The 15,748-nt window shown below is 58.2% G+C and overlaps 1 protein-coding gene across 3 annotated transcripts in view; it reads right to left on the minus strand.

Moving 5' to 3' along the window:
• Positions 1-14,864, minus strand: part of Slc22a8 (solute carrier family 22 member 8) — a 15,459-nt gene extending 595 nt beyond the window's left edge. The window contains exons 1-10 of one of the 3 annotated variants that reach the window (XM_004874429.4): positions 14,726-14,864; positions 13,856-14,225; positions 4,370-4,473; positions 3,816-3,970; positions 3,063-3,231; positions 1,600-1,723; positions 1,408-1,523; positions 895-1,109; positions 200-308; positions 1-79 (exon numbers count right to left, since the gene is read on the minus strand). The exon at positions 1-79 is cut by the window's left edge and continues 125 nt beyond it. In XM_004874429.4, the coding sequence (XP_004874486.2) occupies positions 1-79; positions 200-308; positions 895-1,109; positions 1,408-1,523; positions 1,600-1,723; positions 3,063-3,231; positions 3,816-3,970; positions 4,370-4,473; positions 13,856-14,188 (1,404 nt within the window). In that variant the 5' untranslated portion in view covers positions 14,189-14,225; positions 14,726-14,864. Of the gene's footprint in view, positions 98-199; positions 309-894; positions 1,110-1,407; positions 1,524-1,599; positions 1,724-3,062; positions 3,232-3,815; positions 3,971-4,369; positions 4,474-13,855; positions 14,226-14,725 lie in introns of all 3 variants that reach the window. The other 2 variants (XM_004874430.3, XM_021251857.2) reach the window with 2 other exon arrangements.
• Positions 14,865-15,748: the final 884 nt, after the last annotated feature.

Below are 15,748 nucleotides of genomic sequence, written 5' to 3' on the forward strand. Positions count from 1 at the left end.
CTCGCCCGTGATCTTCACCAGTGGGGCGATCATGCTGCCCACACGGGTCCACATGTTGCTGATGCCCATGCCTGTCTGCCTGGGAAGGGGTGTGGAGCTGGGCTTGTCAGCCCAAGAGTCCCTGGGCCCATGGGCAGGGGCAGGAGGATGCCCGGCCCCGTCTGGCCCAGGGTCCTTTGGGCCCAGGCCGCACACCTACCGGATGACTGTCGGGTAGAGCTCACTCGTGTAGAGGAAGATGCAGCTGAAGGAGCCTGACAGGCATCCCTTTCCAAACACAGCCAGTGATGTCTTCAGGATGTGCATGTCTGCAGGCAAGGATGTGTCAGGGGCCACAAAGTTCAGGAGCACCCGCCTATCCTCTTTCCTTAGCAGACCCCGTTTCCCTTTCTGCCCCCGCTGCCAGGAAGCTCAGATCCAAACCGAAGGGTAACACCCTTATTGCTACTCCTGATGCTTTGCATGTTGAGTGTGACTGTGTTTGTTTTCCCTGGGTCTGATTCTCTATTCCTACTTATATTTCGTTATACGTGTCCTTGCCCTAGAAGACCTCAGATTCCTTTGGAAGGGTAGAGGCATATCAACAGACATTCATCTAAAATAAAAGCGGCTTTTCTCACTTGGGTAAAGTGGGCTCTGGGATCTCTCCTGAGCCCTGACTCTGCCGCCCCTGCATCTCAGCTCATCCTTCACAGTCGTTCCCAGGATGTGTCCAATCAAAAGTGACTCCTCCCACCCGCGGGCCCCACCCTGCTCTGCCCAGGCCACACTGGATGTGGAAAGCATCTGCAGGTCATCCTCCCACGTGGATCGTTCTCTGGAAGAAAGACGACGCCCACGCAGCCTGGCACAGGTGCGCAGGGCCTCAGAGCTGCAGCTCCTGCAGCTGCTCACCCTCGGGCGTGAAGATGAGACCCAGGATGGCGCCTCCGGCCAGGATCAGCACAGAGGCCAAGGTGACATGCCTGCCCAGGTAGCTTAAGGCGAGGATGGTGATGAGCTTGGCGGGGATGTCAACCCCCCCGAAGATGACCTGGAGGATGTAGATGTCCACCCCAAACTCTTCCACGCCCATGGCCAAGCTGTAGTAGGCGAAGCCAGTGGAAAACCTGATGGGTAGAGGGCAGGGTTGGCTCTGTGGCCTGGCTGGAGCCTTTGGGCACCAGAGTGCTGAACAGTTCCTTTCTTGAGGTGCTGCCTGCCTGCGCCTGTGGGTTTCTGAGAAAGGGCTGACATGGGCGTCAGAGCAGAGCAGCCCACAGCCAGCCCTCAAGGGTGACTGAGAGGGGTGTTCTCCGAGAGCCCAAGGCAGGACATGTCCTGTGTGGGCGGGTGGCGCGTCAGCTGTCCCTCCTTCCTCTCTGGGCCTGGGAGTCCCTCTGCCGGGGCTGGGAGGGCGGTAGTCACCATGCCAGTGAGAGACAGAGAGTCACGCGCCGCAGGATGGGCACTCGGAACAGGTCCAGGATGCCGTACTTGAGTTTGGCCAAGGCGATGTCCTTCTGCAGGCTGAACTTCAGATCCTTGGACAGTGGGGGAGGAGGGGTGGTCAGAGCGACTGGGGGCCCCGAGACGGGGGGCTAGTCCCCTCCACCCTACCTCCATGCTGAGCTTCTCCCCTTCTTCCTTCTTGCCATTGAAGGCGGCCACACGCTGCAGAGTCTGCAGAGCCTTCGTGAACTTTCCAGATAGTACCATCCAGCGGATGGACTCAGGGATCCACCTGTGGACAGTTGGGGTGCTTCAGCTCCTTCTCTTTGAGTCCCCAGAGAGGCTGGCAGGGCTGAGGGTTGGGGCCGAGAAGCCAGGGTCCCTGGACGCATGGACTTGGGGTCCAGGCTGGGCCCACTTTGCCCTGGGCTGCAGTGCTAGCACCCTCTTTTGCTCCAGAGGGGCTGTCCCTCTGTACCACCCCGGGCCATTGTCACTGTCATCCTCTGGGGCTGGGCAGTATACTCACAACTCCTGCACACTCACCCCACCTGCTGTGGCCTCAGCCCCTGTGTCTCTGGGGAAGCGAGACTGTGCCTGGGGAGTGGGCTAGGGTCCCCTGATCGTCTCTGCCCAGGACTAGCCCATGGGCATGCACGTGTGTGCATGGGGTCTCGGGACTGGGTATGTGCACCACACCCCTCTCCTGAGCAGGTGGAGGCCAGGTTGGGGAGAAGGCACTGTGGTCCCCGCAGGCACCTGGGCCTGGCTCTGGGAGGCCTCGGGGCAAGGATGTTGGTGACCTGGCCTCAGGCCGCTGTCCACTCACGGCAGTGCTTCCTGGGCGCTGAGACCCACCTTGTGCTGTGCAGTTCTGTCTCCTCCCAAACTCCCTGAAAGGGCCAGACCACGTCACCCCACTCCCCAGAGTGCACATGTGACTCGGAGTGGGTGGTAGGGTCAGCCACCTCCGACTGTTGCTCCCTCTGCCCGCCCCAGGCCATGACCAGCCTGGGGGCCCCTGACCGTGCCCCCAGCAGCTTCCGCCTTCAGTCATGGAGAACGGCTTCTCCCGAGCCTCGGGAACTGGGACCTGACCTGCTCGGTGGGTGGGGATGATGGTGCCTCCATCCGCACCTAAGCCGGAAGCCAGAGCCCAGGCAGGCTGATCTCCAGGGGACTCGGTAGAAGTCACCCGACACTCCTGGGTGCATCTCCTTGGGGACTCTGGCTCTAGCACCCAGGGAGGCTCGCTTCCTCCTTTGGTGTGGCTTGGGGTCTGTTGTTGACGGTGAGCTCTGCCTGTGCTGAGGCTCCTGTTGCCCTCCCTGCCCCCACAATCCGTAGATCCCTCCTGCAGCGTGGCTTCCTGACCCCCATCTTCCTCCTGCAATCTCCTCCCCTCTGCACTGGTCCTGACCCAGGGCTACCCTTCCGCACCACAACCGGACTCTGCTCCAGCTCCTGGTGCCAAGCTGGGGCCGCCCGGCCTTCTGTGCTCTCCACCCACCCTGGCCACCCTCCTTCAGCCTGGCACCTATGGGCCACCCCTCCAACAGGAGTCCCTGCCTGGGGACGGGCAGGATGGGGTGGCCCTGTGGCCTCAGGGAGGAGGGGAAATGGCCACATACCAGGACAGCAGGGAGAAGATGAAGAAGGGCACGGATACAGTCAGCTGCAGCCAGCGCCACTGGGGAATGGCATAGGCCAGGCCAGACAAGAGGAACTGGCCGCAGGTGTAGAAGTAGCCGATGGCTGTGGACGAGATGGCCCGAATCCGGGTAGGCATCCATTCCACATCTGCGGGTGGAGCCCGTGCTGTCAGGGCCATGCTGTGGCCACATTGTGCCCCCCGAAGCCCAGCCTCCCCAGAGCTCAGCGAGGCTCAGGAGGAGCTGGATGTCTGCTTCCTAGTTCCTGCCCTGACTACTCTCCCTCTGGTGGCAACAGACTTTCCTCACGGGCACACTAGACGCAAGTCTGTTCCTAATGGAACTCCAGTCCTGGGGAGTCCTCAGGATTCATAGCTGCTTTTTTTTGAGGCACTGGGGTGGTCGAACCCAGAGGTCTCCATCTCTGAGCCACATCCCCAGTCTATTTTATTTTTTATTTTCCGACAGTATCTTGCTAAGTTACCCAGGCTGGGTTGGAACTTTCGATCCTCTTGCTTCAGCCTCCTGAGTAGCTGGGGTTGCAGGCGCATACCACCGAGCCTGGCCACAGCTGCTGTTATGCTTGTGGCAACCGTTATGCTCTCAGGACTTCTGGGGTCCTGACAGGGGCAGCCCTTCTGCCAAGATCCTGGGCAGCCTTTGGGAGAGCAGGCTGGGGCTGCTCCTGGCCTCTGGTGGGCTCCCCACGCCCTGTGCCTCGCCCAGGCTCACTCAGGATGACGGTGCTCAGGGAGATGCCGGAGATGCTCATGCCGCACAGGAAGCGGAAGACCATGTAGACTGGGAGGCTGGGGCTGAAGGCTGCACTCGAGCCGCTGGTGGCCAGCAGGAGGTAGCTGAGGGTCAAAATGGGCTTGCGGCCAAACCTGTGTCAAGGGAGCCAGGCTGTCAGCCACGCCTGCCAAGACCAGTGACTCTGCAGGTTCGGGAAGGCTGCCCCCCTGCCTCTGCCTGCCACCTGAGGACAAGGGCCGGCCTGTTGCTAGCCCTGTAGACAGAGCATGGCTGGCAATTGCTATTTTTCAACAAGTCTGCAGTTAGCACTAGGTTAATGAATGACCTCTTCCGGCCCCAGCTCAGCTGACCATGGTGTAGGGGTCAAAGGAGCAGCCGTGTGCCCTTCTTCACCCCACATGGCCGTGTCCAGGAACGCGGAGACCCCAGGTCTGCAGGGCCTGGAAGCCTCAGCTGTGAGGGCTGTGGTGGATGGAAGCCTGAACGGGTAGACCTACCCACACGCCCAGCAAGGCCTGGCCCAAGCTCACCTGTCAGACAGCTCCCCCAGCACCAGGCCTCCGATCAGGATGCCTGCCATGAAGACCGACTGCGCCATCTCCTTCATCTTGGCAGAGTCGCACACCAGGTCCCACTGCACAGGTCGAGATGGCTCCAGTCAGCACCCGCCCTACCCGGCTGGCTCTCCTCCGCCTGGCCTGGATGCCGTGACCTGATCCTTGCTGTGCGATGCAGCGCTTCTTGGGCCTGTGTGTGGCCTCCAGGCCCCTCTGTCTGCTTGGCCCTCCACACCATCCGTGCACCCGGACCTCCCTACTCCTCTCTTCCCTACAGCTTGACCCTGCCCCTCCTCCAGGACATCAGTGAGGCCGCCTGCCACCACCCGCCCTCACTGCACTGCGCAGTCTGTCCCCAGGTGCATGCTGCCAAGCTCACCGGGCCCCACGAGGTCCTGCTGCTCATGCACTGAGGACCTCCGTGTCCTGCCCTGGCTTGTCCTTGGTGCTGTGGACCTCACTGTCCTCTCCGCCTGATGTCCCAGCTCTTCGCCCTGCCCTCTCCTCTCTGTCCAGCCCCTACTGCCCCCCAGGGCCCCTGGGTTCCCTCTCTGGCCTCCTGTCCCTGTGGTGCCAATGACTGCTGATGCCCAAGATGCAGCCCTGTTTCTCCAGCCACCTGACTCCACCGCTTCTTGAAAACCCACTTGGGTGGCATCATGCATGTGGACGCACCCAGCAGGATATGTCAGCTGTCTTTGCAGCTCCCAAGTGCAGTGACTGGCACCCTCTCTTTTTAAATAAATATTTAAAGATGGGCCGGGGACTTAGCTCAGTGGTGCCGCTGCCTGCCTTGCAAGTGCAAGGTTCCAAGTTCGATCCCGGGTACCAATATATATATATATTTAAAGATGTGTCATGTTTGTAATAGAAGAACCCTAATAGCAGACATTTGTGGGGTACAATGCGAGGTTTTAATGCTGACCCCCCATGGGACACATGTGAAGTTCGTCCTCTTGGTTGTTTTGAAGGCCAGTGGACTCTGTGGGTCCATTGTGTGATGGATCCCAAACTTAGCCATCCTGAGGGTCCCTGGGACCAGTCACCCCCACTGCCTCTGAAAACCATGGTTTTTGAAAGATTTAACTCTGATGAGTTTCACACAGGAGCGAGGTCATCCTGGTCACCCTTCCGACTCCTGCCTCTCCTGCCCCACAATCTCTTGACCCCCTCTAACTCTTGTACATTTCCCTGCTCTGGGTCCTTCCATTCCAAGCAGCTGCCTGAGTGTGGGCCCAGCCCTTTTGCCCTGGATTAACAGTGATGACTGGTCCTGTCTGAGGGCTTATGAGGCACTGGGCATATTCCAAATACACCATCTCTGTGATTAACTTCCTGAATCAGCAAGTTTATTACGTAGCACCTTACAAATGGGGAATCTGAGGCCCAAAGTCTCGCTGTGATGACCTTCTGAGGGCCATGGGGCTCCATCCTCTCCCTGATGATCTGAGCAATGGTGTTCCACACCGCTGGCCCCAAGCAGGCATCTCTCCAAGAGACTGTCTGGCTGGCTCTGCCCTGTGGGCTGGCAGTGCTCTTGGGCCTCCTGGCTGGCCCTGTGGGCTCTACCTGTCAGGCCTACTCTCCTGCTAATCTTCACACAGCCCTTTGCTCCAGCCACCCTGATTATGTGTGTAAAATGAAGTAGGGAATGGTGTCCACCAGAAATGCCTCCCAGGAATGTGCTGGAGGCAAGACAGCATGGGAGCCACAGCTTCCGGGATGAAGACTTGTTCCTCGTCTCCTCTGACACAGGTTGGGGGGCAGTGTGGGCAAAGATGCCAGTGCCTCCCGCTGTCTCCAAGCGGCCAGGCCTGGTGGTCCCTTCTGGTCCCTTCTGGATGGGAAGGGGCTGAGTGCTGTGCATGTGTGGGGTGGGGACAGGACGGGATGGGAAGAAGGAGGAAGCAAGGGTGTGTGAGGAGGACAGAGGCCCCTGGGGCTCTCTGGAGAATCGAGAGGAAAGACCCAGTGTCCATGAAACTCACTTGACCCTCCATGCACCCTGAATGGAGGCCATGTGGCTCCTGATAATGGGACTGAGTGGAAGACAGACAGCCACCTCTGCACTGGGCGCTGCCTCCTTCTCACTGTGGGTGGTGACAAATGGAATAACTCTGGAAGTCCAGTGTGGAGGACCCAGAGGTGCGGTCACCATGTGTCCCTGATGCCCCAGGAAGCTGAAATGCTTCTCACTGTGGAACTCTGATAAGCTGTGGATTACTGTTGTCTGTTTTAGGGTAGCAACATAGCCTATCCTGATACATCCCACAGGTAGATTTGCATTTCAATCTCTATGATACTTAGAGCCTTAGTGATTTGTGCACACCCATGTTTATAGCAGCACAACACACTACAGCTAAATCCTCGAAGCTGTCTGTGTGCCCACCAACAGATGAGTGGATAAAGAGAATGTGTATTTACACACAGTGGAGCACTACTCTGCCATACAGAAGGATAATCTTGAGTCATTTGTAGGAAAATGATGGATCTTAAGGCCATAATACTCAGTGAAATCAATGGTTTTTCTAAATTGAGAAGCCCAAAATACAAATGACTTAAGGAGCAAAATGAAAGCCAGATGGCAGGAAACAGGAGTAGGCTCTGTGGAAATGGGGAAGGGTCGAAGGAGGCGAGGAGGAAGGGCAAAGGGAGGGGAGTGTGCTCTGGATCCCATGACCAATGTGCTCAGCAGGCCTCACAAACACATGCCAATCTACCAGCGTGAGGCCTGCTGGGATCAGTTCAAGGCTGCTGCCTGCCTTGTCTGAGACCAGATCTGCCTGGGCTTGGTGTCCACTAAGGGACTTGGGATGATGCAGACTTTAGAATAACTGTCTCAGCTGGTTTCCACCAGAACATTGAGCAATATACAAGAAGTGTCATTCCTGGAGTGAACTTTGAGTCTCTTTTACAATGCGCGTAAATCCTTAAAGCTCTCCAGCCCTAGAGCCTGCTCTGCTTCTACCCTTCTTGTCTCTGCAGCCCCTGCACGCCCCACTTGAGTTTCATTGTCCCCTGGCTGCCCCCACACATTGGGCACGTGTCCTGTTCTGCAGGCATGGCACTGGCTGCTCTGTGTCTGGAAGGTCCTGCACCATGTGGGCCAGCACCTCTGCTTCCTTCAGATCTCACTCAATGCCATCTTCCCAGTGAGGCCTTCCTGACCACCCTGTTAAAAATTATAACCCCGGTGTCTGTTTCTCTTTCCCCTGCTCCATTTTCTCTATAGTTCTTGCACCATCAGATGGCTGCTCAGTTTTCCATTCTTGTGGATTGTTGTATTTTTCTCCCCAGAACATCAGCAGGATGAGGGTTAGACTTTGAGTCTGTTTTGCTTACTGCTGTGTTTTCATGGCCTGGAATAGTGCCTCACACATGGTGGCTGCTCGAGGAATACTTGTGGAATTGATGAATGAGTGAATATTCGCAGGGTAGACAGCAGCGGCGAGCCATGGAGGCTGGAGATGTGTGACGTCTACGCGAGAGGCCACCTTGTCTATACTCCAGCTGCCTTGAGAACCGCCTCACAATGAGTGCATGTCAGCAAAGACTGTCTAGCACTGAGTTCACCACTGCACAGTCAGGAGAGTTCTTCCTTTGTGATAACACAGGAAAAGTTCTACAGCAGGTTGTCCTCCGGAGTACAATCGTCCTTCAGTGAGGTCCTGAAGCTCAGACGGGGTTGTGTTTGTGATTAAATATCTAAAGAATTGGACGTGAATGTACTGTCAGTTTCTCCCAGAAGCTTGACAGTTCACCAGAACTGTCGAGGCACTGTGGCTGTGGCTGCCTCTCTCCACACCAGGGCCTCTTGTCTGAGTTTAACCGTGTTCCCCAAGAAACATCTGGAGTTCTCACCCGCAGTGCCTCAGGGTGTGATCTCACTTGGAGTAGGGTCGGTGCACATGTAGTTCGTGAGTGAAAGTGAGGCCGCACCCGAGCGGAGTGGATCCCTAACCCCCCGTGACTGGTGTCCCATGAGAGGCGACACATGCAGGGGCAGTGCCGTGTGGTGAGGGAAGCAGATCCCAGGGCAGTGGGCGTGCGAAGCCGGAACGACGTTGGAAGAGGCATGACTGGGTGGTCCCAGAGCAGAGAGCACACCGGCGCTGTGATTCTGGGCTTCCGGCCCGCAGTTCCAGCTGACCACAGTCTCCATCACTCCAGGCCACCCGGTTTGCGGTGCTTTCCTTTGGCAGCAACAAGAACTCCTGGCGCTGCGGTTCCTGGGTGTCCGCTGGCCCGACAGGTAGTGATGGAGCAGAGGAGCTTTGCAGTGAGGGGACCAGGTGCAGAGAAAAGGTGAGAGATCTTTATCCTGGAGATGCTTAAAGAGATTTTCCCATGCTTTCTGTGTGGTTAGCTATGCAAAGGCCCAAGAAGAGCCTGTCACGAAAACCCACAGCAGAAGGCAGTTATTACGCCAGGCACGCGGTGGGGCTTGTTTCCTTGGGCTCGCCCTCCATGTCCAGCATCCTGTGCTCACCTCCAGAAGGCAGAGCTTGCATGGCATCCTAGCTGCTTATTGACTTCTCTCCCCTGTATTCCATGACCTTGTGGAAGGCAGAGCACATGTAATTTTTATCCCTGGCAGCTACCAGAGTAGCTGGTAATAGTGAGTGTTAATGTTTGTTTGATGATGAAGAATCAATGAGTAAACAGGGCCAGGTTAATGTGCCCATTTCAGTGATGAGGCCTGAGGGGGAAAGGCAACTTGCTGGTTGGGGGATCAGCGTTAGCTTCCTGGTGCTCCTGTCTGGCCCTTGGCATGGCCTTGACTCATTTTTCCTATTAACTGTTGGCAATTCCACCTGGCGTTCTTGTTCCCAAAGCCTTTGACTGGCATTCTTGGACTTTCTGTTTCCTTCCTTGGAGTGCAATGGAGCCCCAAGGGAGCTGGGCTAGGAAGGGAAGGATGAGGAGCTTCCTTCTACATCTTGCTGAATGGCTAATGGACCAGGCAGACAGCAAGGGAGAAAGAAGTCTCTGTGAGCAGTGCGATGATGACATGATGAAGTCGGTGCCTAGTTTCACAGAAAGCCCCAGGCTCAGAGGGGAGGGCATGTGTCTGAGCACCCAGGTCTGCTGGTTCTCAGTGGAGTCCTTGACCTGGACCACCACTTCCCTTGCCCCATGGGCAGCCACAGAAAGCTGCTGTGCAGAGCTGTGTCCTGAGCACCATGGGACAGGTTGGCCCAGGAGGACTCAAGCAGAGGAGGGTGAGGCCAGAGTCAGGGACAGGTGGGAGGAGACAAGAGGCTCAGAAGCCAAGCAGCAGGAAGCAGGCCTGGAGGCCCGGAAGGCTGGGGCAGAAGAGGAAAGGCAGAGCACGGCCACTGTGGGTGGGAATGTGTGCCCTTCCTGGGTTGGGCCTTGGCAGCCAGCCCCATGCTCGGGGGTTGCTGCTGCATCCTTGGGTCTTCAAGGGAGCCTGTTCTGGGCACAGGGCCAGGAGTACCTGCTGGGGGTCCTGGGCGCCAGAGCCCTGCCCCTGGAGCTGTGTTTTCCTGAGCCAGGCAGGTGCCTCTCTGAGCCCGTCTCCTCACCTGGACCTGCAGGCGCATGGTACCTGTCTCTTGGAATTGCAGACAATGGTTGGACAGCAGTGGCACTCTGGCCACGGGGGCCATTTCATCATCATTGTCCCATTGTCGAAGGCCCCTGAGCGAGCACCATGCTTAGGAGAGTAGCTTTTGTAAAGCGAGGCCATGAGATTGACTGCTAGGAAGGCAGTGAGCGTGGCCCCTGGTCCTTCCCGGGAGTCAGGCTAGAGGGTGAAGGGGCAAGGCCTGAGTTGCTGGCTTGGGGTGGAGGGATGAGAGGAGGTGGCAGAAACGCCACAGGGTGGGATGGCTCTGCTCCAGCAGCCACTAGGTCCTCCAGGGACATGTGTGTACGTGTTTGCTCATGTGTGCACGCACATGAGTGCACATATGTGTATGTGCCTGTGCCTGAGTGTGCTAGTGTGTGTGTCCATGTGCGCACATGTGCATGCATGTGGGGGCATGCATACATGTATACACTTGTGCAGTCCAGCCGTGTGCATTTGTGCAACACACAGGTGCGCATGTGTGTGTGCACAGAGTGTGGAAGTGCATGGGTTCATGCATGCATGGGTGTGCAGTCCAGGTACGTGCACGTGTGTGTGTGTGTGCACATGTGAGTGTGTGGCCTTCTGGTGGTCCAAGAAGAGTCTAGAGGATGGAGGTTCAGGCTCCCGGGGCACAGCACCCAGGCTGCCCTGCCCTGCAGACTTGGAAGAAAGGCCTTTGTTTCTTTCCTCTTAATGTCCTAGCAAAGCTCCTCCAGCAAATCCTGACCTGGCTTCTGTGCCATGAGAAAGGAATGTGTGGTTTCCCTGCCAGGAGGCTGAGGGTGTTGGAGGGAGGGGACACCTCTGTCCCAGTGCAGACCCCGTGTCGGGTTCATCTTCACCTGCTGATTCTTCTTGGTCTGCTCGGCTATTGAGCATGGCCGACCCTCCAGTTTCCTTGGGTCCAAGTGCTACTGTTATCTCCCTTGATCCTCACATCCACTCTCTTAGCTCGTTTTTTTGACAAGGAAACCCAGGCTTCTGGGTTCCACGATGTTCCCATAACCAGCAGGGTCAGGAATGGCTCAGGCCGTCCGACTCCTGCTCACCACCGGCTTCTTCCACTCTCTGGTCCTGTACAGGGCGTGAACATTGCCAGACACCACTTTCCTCTCTACTCATCCCTTGTCCCCTCTCTCCCCACCAGAGCTGATGCCTGCAGTCCCTGCTCTGAGCCAGAGCCCCTAGGGAGGCCCAGCTGCTCCACCCTCGGTCCTCGGGCCTGGCACTGCTGTTCCTTGAGACATGGAGTAGAGAAGGGCGTGGCACCCTGGGCCTGGGGTGCAGATTCACAGGCCTGATGCTGCCTCAGACTGGAGTGTGGCTGACACCGGGACAGACGCTTGGCTGCCCGCAGGGCCTGCACCGAGGCTTGTGGGGACCTGGGAGCCCAGCTGCTCCCCATGGCCACCCACTGGCCTGCCATGTCTGTGCCCTGTGTAGGCCGGGGAGCCTGCAGACCCCAGGGGTGAGGGAGGGAATCTTCACTCAGCACTGACCTGGCTTAAGCCAGGGGCTCCTGGGTCACAGAGGAGGGGGAGACACCAAGGGACCCTGCCTGGGTGCAGGGCACGAGTCAGCCCAGTGATCCAGCCAGAGCCCCACAGCCTTAGGAAACGTGGGCTCTGGACCTGGCCCCAGGTTGACTCCCCATGACACCATTCAGGGCTGCAAGGCCCTGATCAGGGGCTGGGCCTCGGTTTTCCCATCCGTGACCATAGGACCGGAGCACAGGTGCTGAGCGCAGAGGGTAGGGTGAGGGTCCGTGGACCTCCCGAGTGCAGTGCTTGGGGCCTGGCCACCTGGAGGCCACAGTGCAAGTGACGCTGCGGTTTGGTTGCACTCATGGGCTTTGTTTCTTTGCTGTGCCCTGTGCTGGGATTGTCATCCTGCCCTGGCAACTCCAGTCCAGGTCCCTTCGCTCTGCCTCCCCAGCCTCTCAGACGTCTGTCCTTTCCTCCATCTGCCGTCTGTCCTGCAACTGGGGCAACTGGCTATAGGGTCACCTACTGCCAGAACAAAGCTCCTTGCAAGCCGACCTCCGCTCTGCAGCTAGCAGTGGCCTCCTTGTGACCTGAGCCACTGACATGGTCCCACCAGCCACCACAGAACTCAGTGGCCCCTCTGTGCCTTGTTATAGAGTCCACAGCTTTGCCATGTGGCCAAGCCAGGCCTCTCTAGCCCTGCGTCTGGGTCCCATCAACTGCCCACTCTTGGCCCCTGCAGCCTTCCTGCGTGGGCCCTCCACGCTTCTGGGGCTTCCCATTTGACCTTCCCACACACTGCCCACCCAGCCCTGGAAGCCCTCGGGACAGCTCCCTGGGCCCAGAGCCCTTGGATTCCCCAAGCACACATTTGCTCCTTGCACAAATGTCCACTCCCTGGAGCACCACTGGGCTGCATTATTCCAGGTGCTGGGGCATCAGGGCGGCGGGTGGCCAGAAAGTCCAGCCTTGGGAGGTGTGAGATTCCCCCATGCTGCCCTGGCCCGGGCTGGGCCTATGTCTGTGAGAGCATGCTAGTGTTCTCAGGCTCCCGGGCCATGGCTCCATGCACTGTGCGAATTCGTGTTTGGATAGGAGGTGCATTTGGGCACTGTGCTTGCTGCCAGGGACAGAGGGAGGACATGGGATCTGGGGTGAGGGAGCCTCTGGAGTCATCTGAGGAGCATGGCGCATGTTGATGCTGATTGCCCCTTACTAGCAGTGTGGCTTCCAGCAAGCTGCTTGACCTCTCTGTTCCAGCTCTGGTCTGGAAAAGGAGTCAGCATGCTAACTGCTCTCGCAGCCGTCGGGTCACTGGATTCACGTGTGCGACGCGTTCAAAACCATGTCTACATGTCACAAGTGCTCTGTACAGAAGTGAATTCTCGCTGAACATGGAATAACAAAGCTCTGAGTGTAGACAGGCCTGGATTTAAGCCCAACCTCTCTGCTCACCAAGGAAGTCAGGGACACGGCTGAGCCTCAGTTTCCTCATTTGCCTACTGGTAATGATTATCTTTCTGTGGAAGACAGGTGAGGCCTCTTGGGGCAAGACCTGGACCCTTGGGGCTCATCAGCCAAGGGGAGTGGGTGCACCAGTCTCTGCCCGGACACCTCTGCTCCAGGAAGCTGCCCTGTGCTTCTGTCCTTGCTCCCAAACTCCCGTGAACACACCTCTGCACCTCTGAACGGCCTCAGCTGTAGATTCCAGTTCTAGCTGACTGGCCCGGTGGCACCAGACAGCCTGGCCTCGAGTCTTTGTAATGGGAGAGGGGGACAAGCTCAAACATGGAGACCCGGAAGATGACCTGGCAGCGGTAGACACCCCAAAACCCCTCTTCCTGTGTCCCCGTCTCCCTCTCCAGCCCCCAACTGGCCTGCCAGCTTATGGAGGAGCTAATTCAACTCTGCAGCACCCCCAGGTGGCAGGTGATGGGGGACACAGCCCTCGAGGGCCTCGGGGTCCCCCCTCTGCTTCCCAGACCCCTTTTCTGGGCCCTCCCCTTGCCCACCATGGAAGTTTCCTCCTCTCCCTTGTAACTGAGTGCCCAACACTGGCCTCTCACCCCAGGTTCCCTCTCTGGGGATGCCTAAGGTCATGGTGCAGAGGGCTTTGGAGATGTCACATCTTCTCTGTGGTGCCGCCATGACTCAGAGTGGCCTTCGAGGGCTATAGACCCAGGACAGGGCCCCGAGCTGGGCTGGCCGCTGAGTAGGCTGAGGCAGCCTTCTGCTGCGTGTGCAGAGACTGGAGCCTGAGTGGTGTGAGTCGGCACCTGATCTGCCTCTGCCCACCCACCCATCCTCACAGACCACCAGCCCTGAGTGGTGCAGGGTGAGTGGAGTCCCTGAGGCGAGGGTGCAGGGGGCCAGACATACCTCTGTCACGATGGTGTCCCTGCTGGTATTGTAGACCCAGCCATCCAGGCAGGGCTCAGTGGCCACCTGGGTGGTGTTGGGCATGCTGGCGTTGGGTGTGTGCACCAAGCGGAGGCACTTCTCGGGCTTCCCGCTGGGGCCCAGGAGGGGCACCCAGGGCCCTGTGGAGGCGTTGGGGGGTGGGCGACAGTGGTGGGCAGGGGTGGTGGCCAAGAAGATCTGCAGCAGGTTGTGGTTGGCCATGCCAAGGATCGGGAGGCTGAGCAGGACTATGTGCAGGTACTGGAAGGGGCCCATGCTGCCCACGCGCTCCAAGAGGTCCGAGAAGGTCATGGCTCTGGGCAGGAGGAGCTGGAGCTGCAGGGAAGATCTGGCCGAGAAGAGGGGCATGTGTGCATGTGAAGATGTGGGCTCAGGGTGGTGTCCAAACTCACAGGTGGACACAGAGGCTGTGCCCAGCTGCACAGGGGTGTGCAGGAGGAGGTGTGTCTGCAGCTGTGTGGACACAAGGGCACAGCTCTGAGTATCCATGTGGACGTGGGCATGTATGTGCAAGTGTGTGCATATGCTTAGCTAGGGCGGTCGTACCTGCCTGTGCATGGGATAGCAGGGCCCAGGAGCTGCCCAGGTGGTTGGGGACATCCCCGATGGCAGATGCCCTGGGGAGGGGACACAGCTGCCAGCTGGGGAGGTCCCTGGAGCCCAGAGGCTCTGGCTTCAGCTGTTCCCCTGGCCTGGTTCCCCGCATTGAGACATAGGGGAGCCCAAGCCAGTCTTGGGGCGTCTGGGGCTGGGCCAGCCATAGTGAGGAAGCAGGGCCTGGCCTGGGGGTGCCTGGGTGCAGGCTTGGGAACCCTGATCCCTTCTCACCTGGTGGCTGGTCTTCTCTGGTAGGATGGTGGAGCCCTCACTGGAGCCCGAGCTCTGTCCTAGGTAGGGTCTGGCAGCTGCTGGGTTGGATGGCTCAGCTCCAGTAAGCTGTGTTTAGGCCTCCCCAGGGGGACTTATATAAGGCATAAGCTGCTTCTCAGGCTAATGTTTGACTTTCTTTGCAGGATTAACATCCCGCCAGGGAGAGCGTTGTGGACCCAACAGGGCCAGCTCTGCAGAAAGGGCTGCCTCAGCACAGGCTGGGGGTGGGGAGAGGCTGAGGTGAGGGGCTGCTGACCTAGAGGGGCCTGGATTCAGGGTGCCATTCTGCCCCTCCCTGACTGGCACCTTGGGGTGGATGCCTGGGGCTTGTGGCCCAGACAGAGGGTATCTGGTGCTGTCCTCAGGGCTCTGACAGCACTGTGGTCAGGTTGTGCTAGTCTCAGGGGTGGCTGCTGGGGACCCATCCCACACCTTCTGGCTTTGATTTTTCTTTGGACATGATTTAAATTATATAACATGTCTCTTGAGCAAAATGCAGGAAGCACCGACAGGCAAAACCAAGGCAAACCAAACCAAAATAAATCAAACCAAATCCCAGTCTTACCCAGCGGGAAGAGTTCTCAGAGTTGGCAGGGACTTACATCTAGGCCCCCCGACATCACAAGTCAGGAAACCAAGAGGTTTAGCTGCTGGCCCAGGGCCCCAGGAGGCAGGGTGGGGTGGCGTCCGCCCTCGGGACCTGAACTCTCCCGGAAGCTTGCGGGAGTGTTCTGTAAGGACCCTCCTTGACAAGGCCAGCTAATGGTCCCTGCCGTCGTTGGGCACCCCTGCCTGCCTGTTTCTTACACCCTTAGGGCTCATGTCTGGGGGTGGCCCCACTGTCTTCCTGTGTGCCCTTCACTACAGTGCCCCCCAGTGCCCAGGTTCCCCTGCTTACCAGTAGGCCAGGGGTCACTGTTGTTCTTCAGTGGCCTGAGACAGAGTGAGATCCAGAGTCATCAAAGGACAATTAAATTACCC

This window comes from Heterocephalus glaber, unplaced genomic scaffold (assembly GCF_053883595.1).
Source record: "Heterocephalus glaber isolate CG9 unplaced genomic scaffold, H.glaber_assembly_v1.0 deba00001806, whole genome shotgun sequence".
NCBI lineage: Eukaryota > Metazoa > Chordata > Mammalia > Rodentia > Bathyergidae > Heterocephalus > Heterocephalus glaber.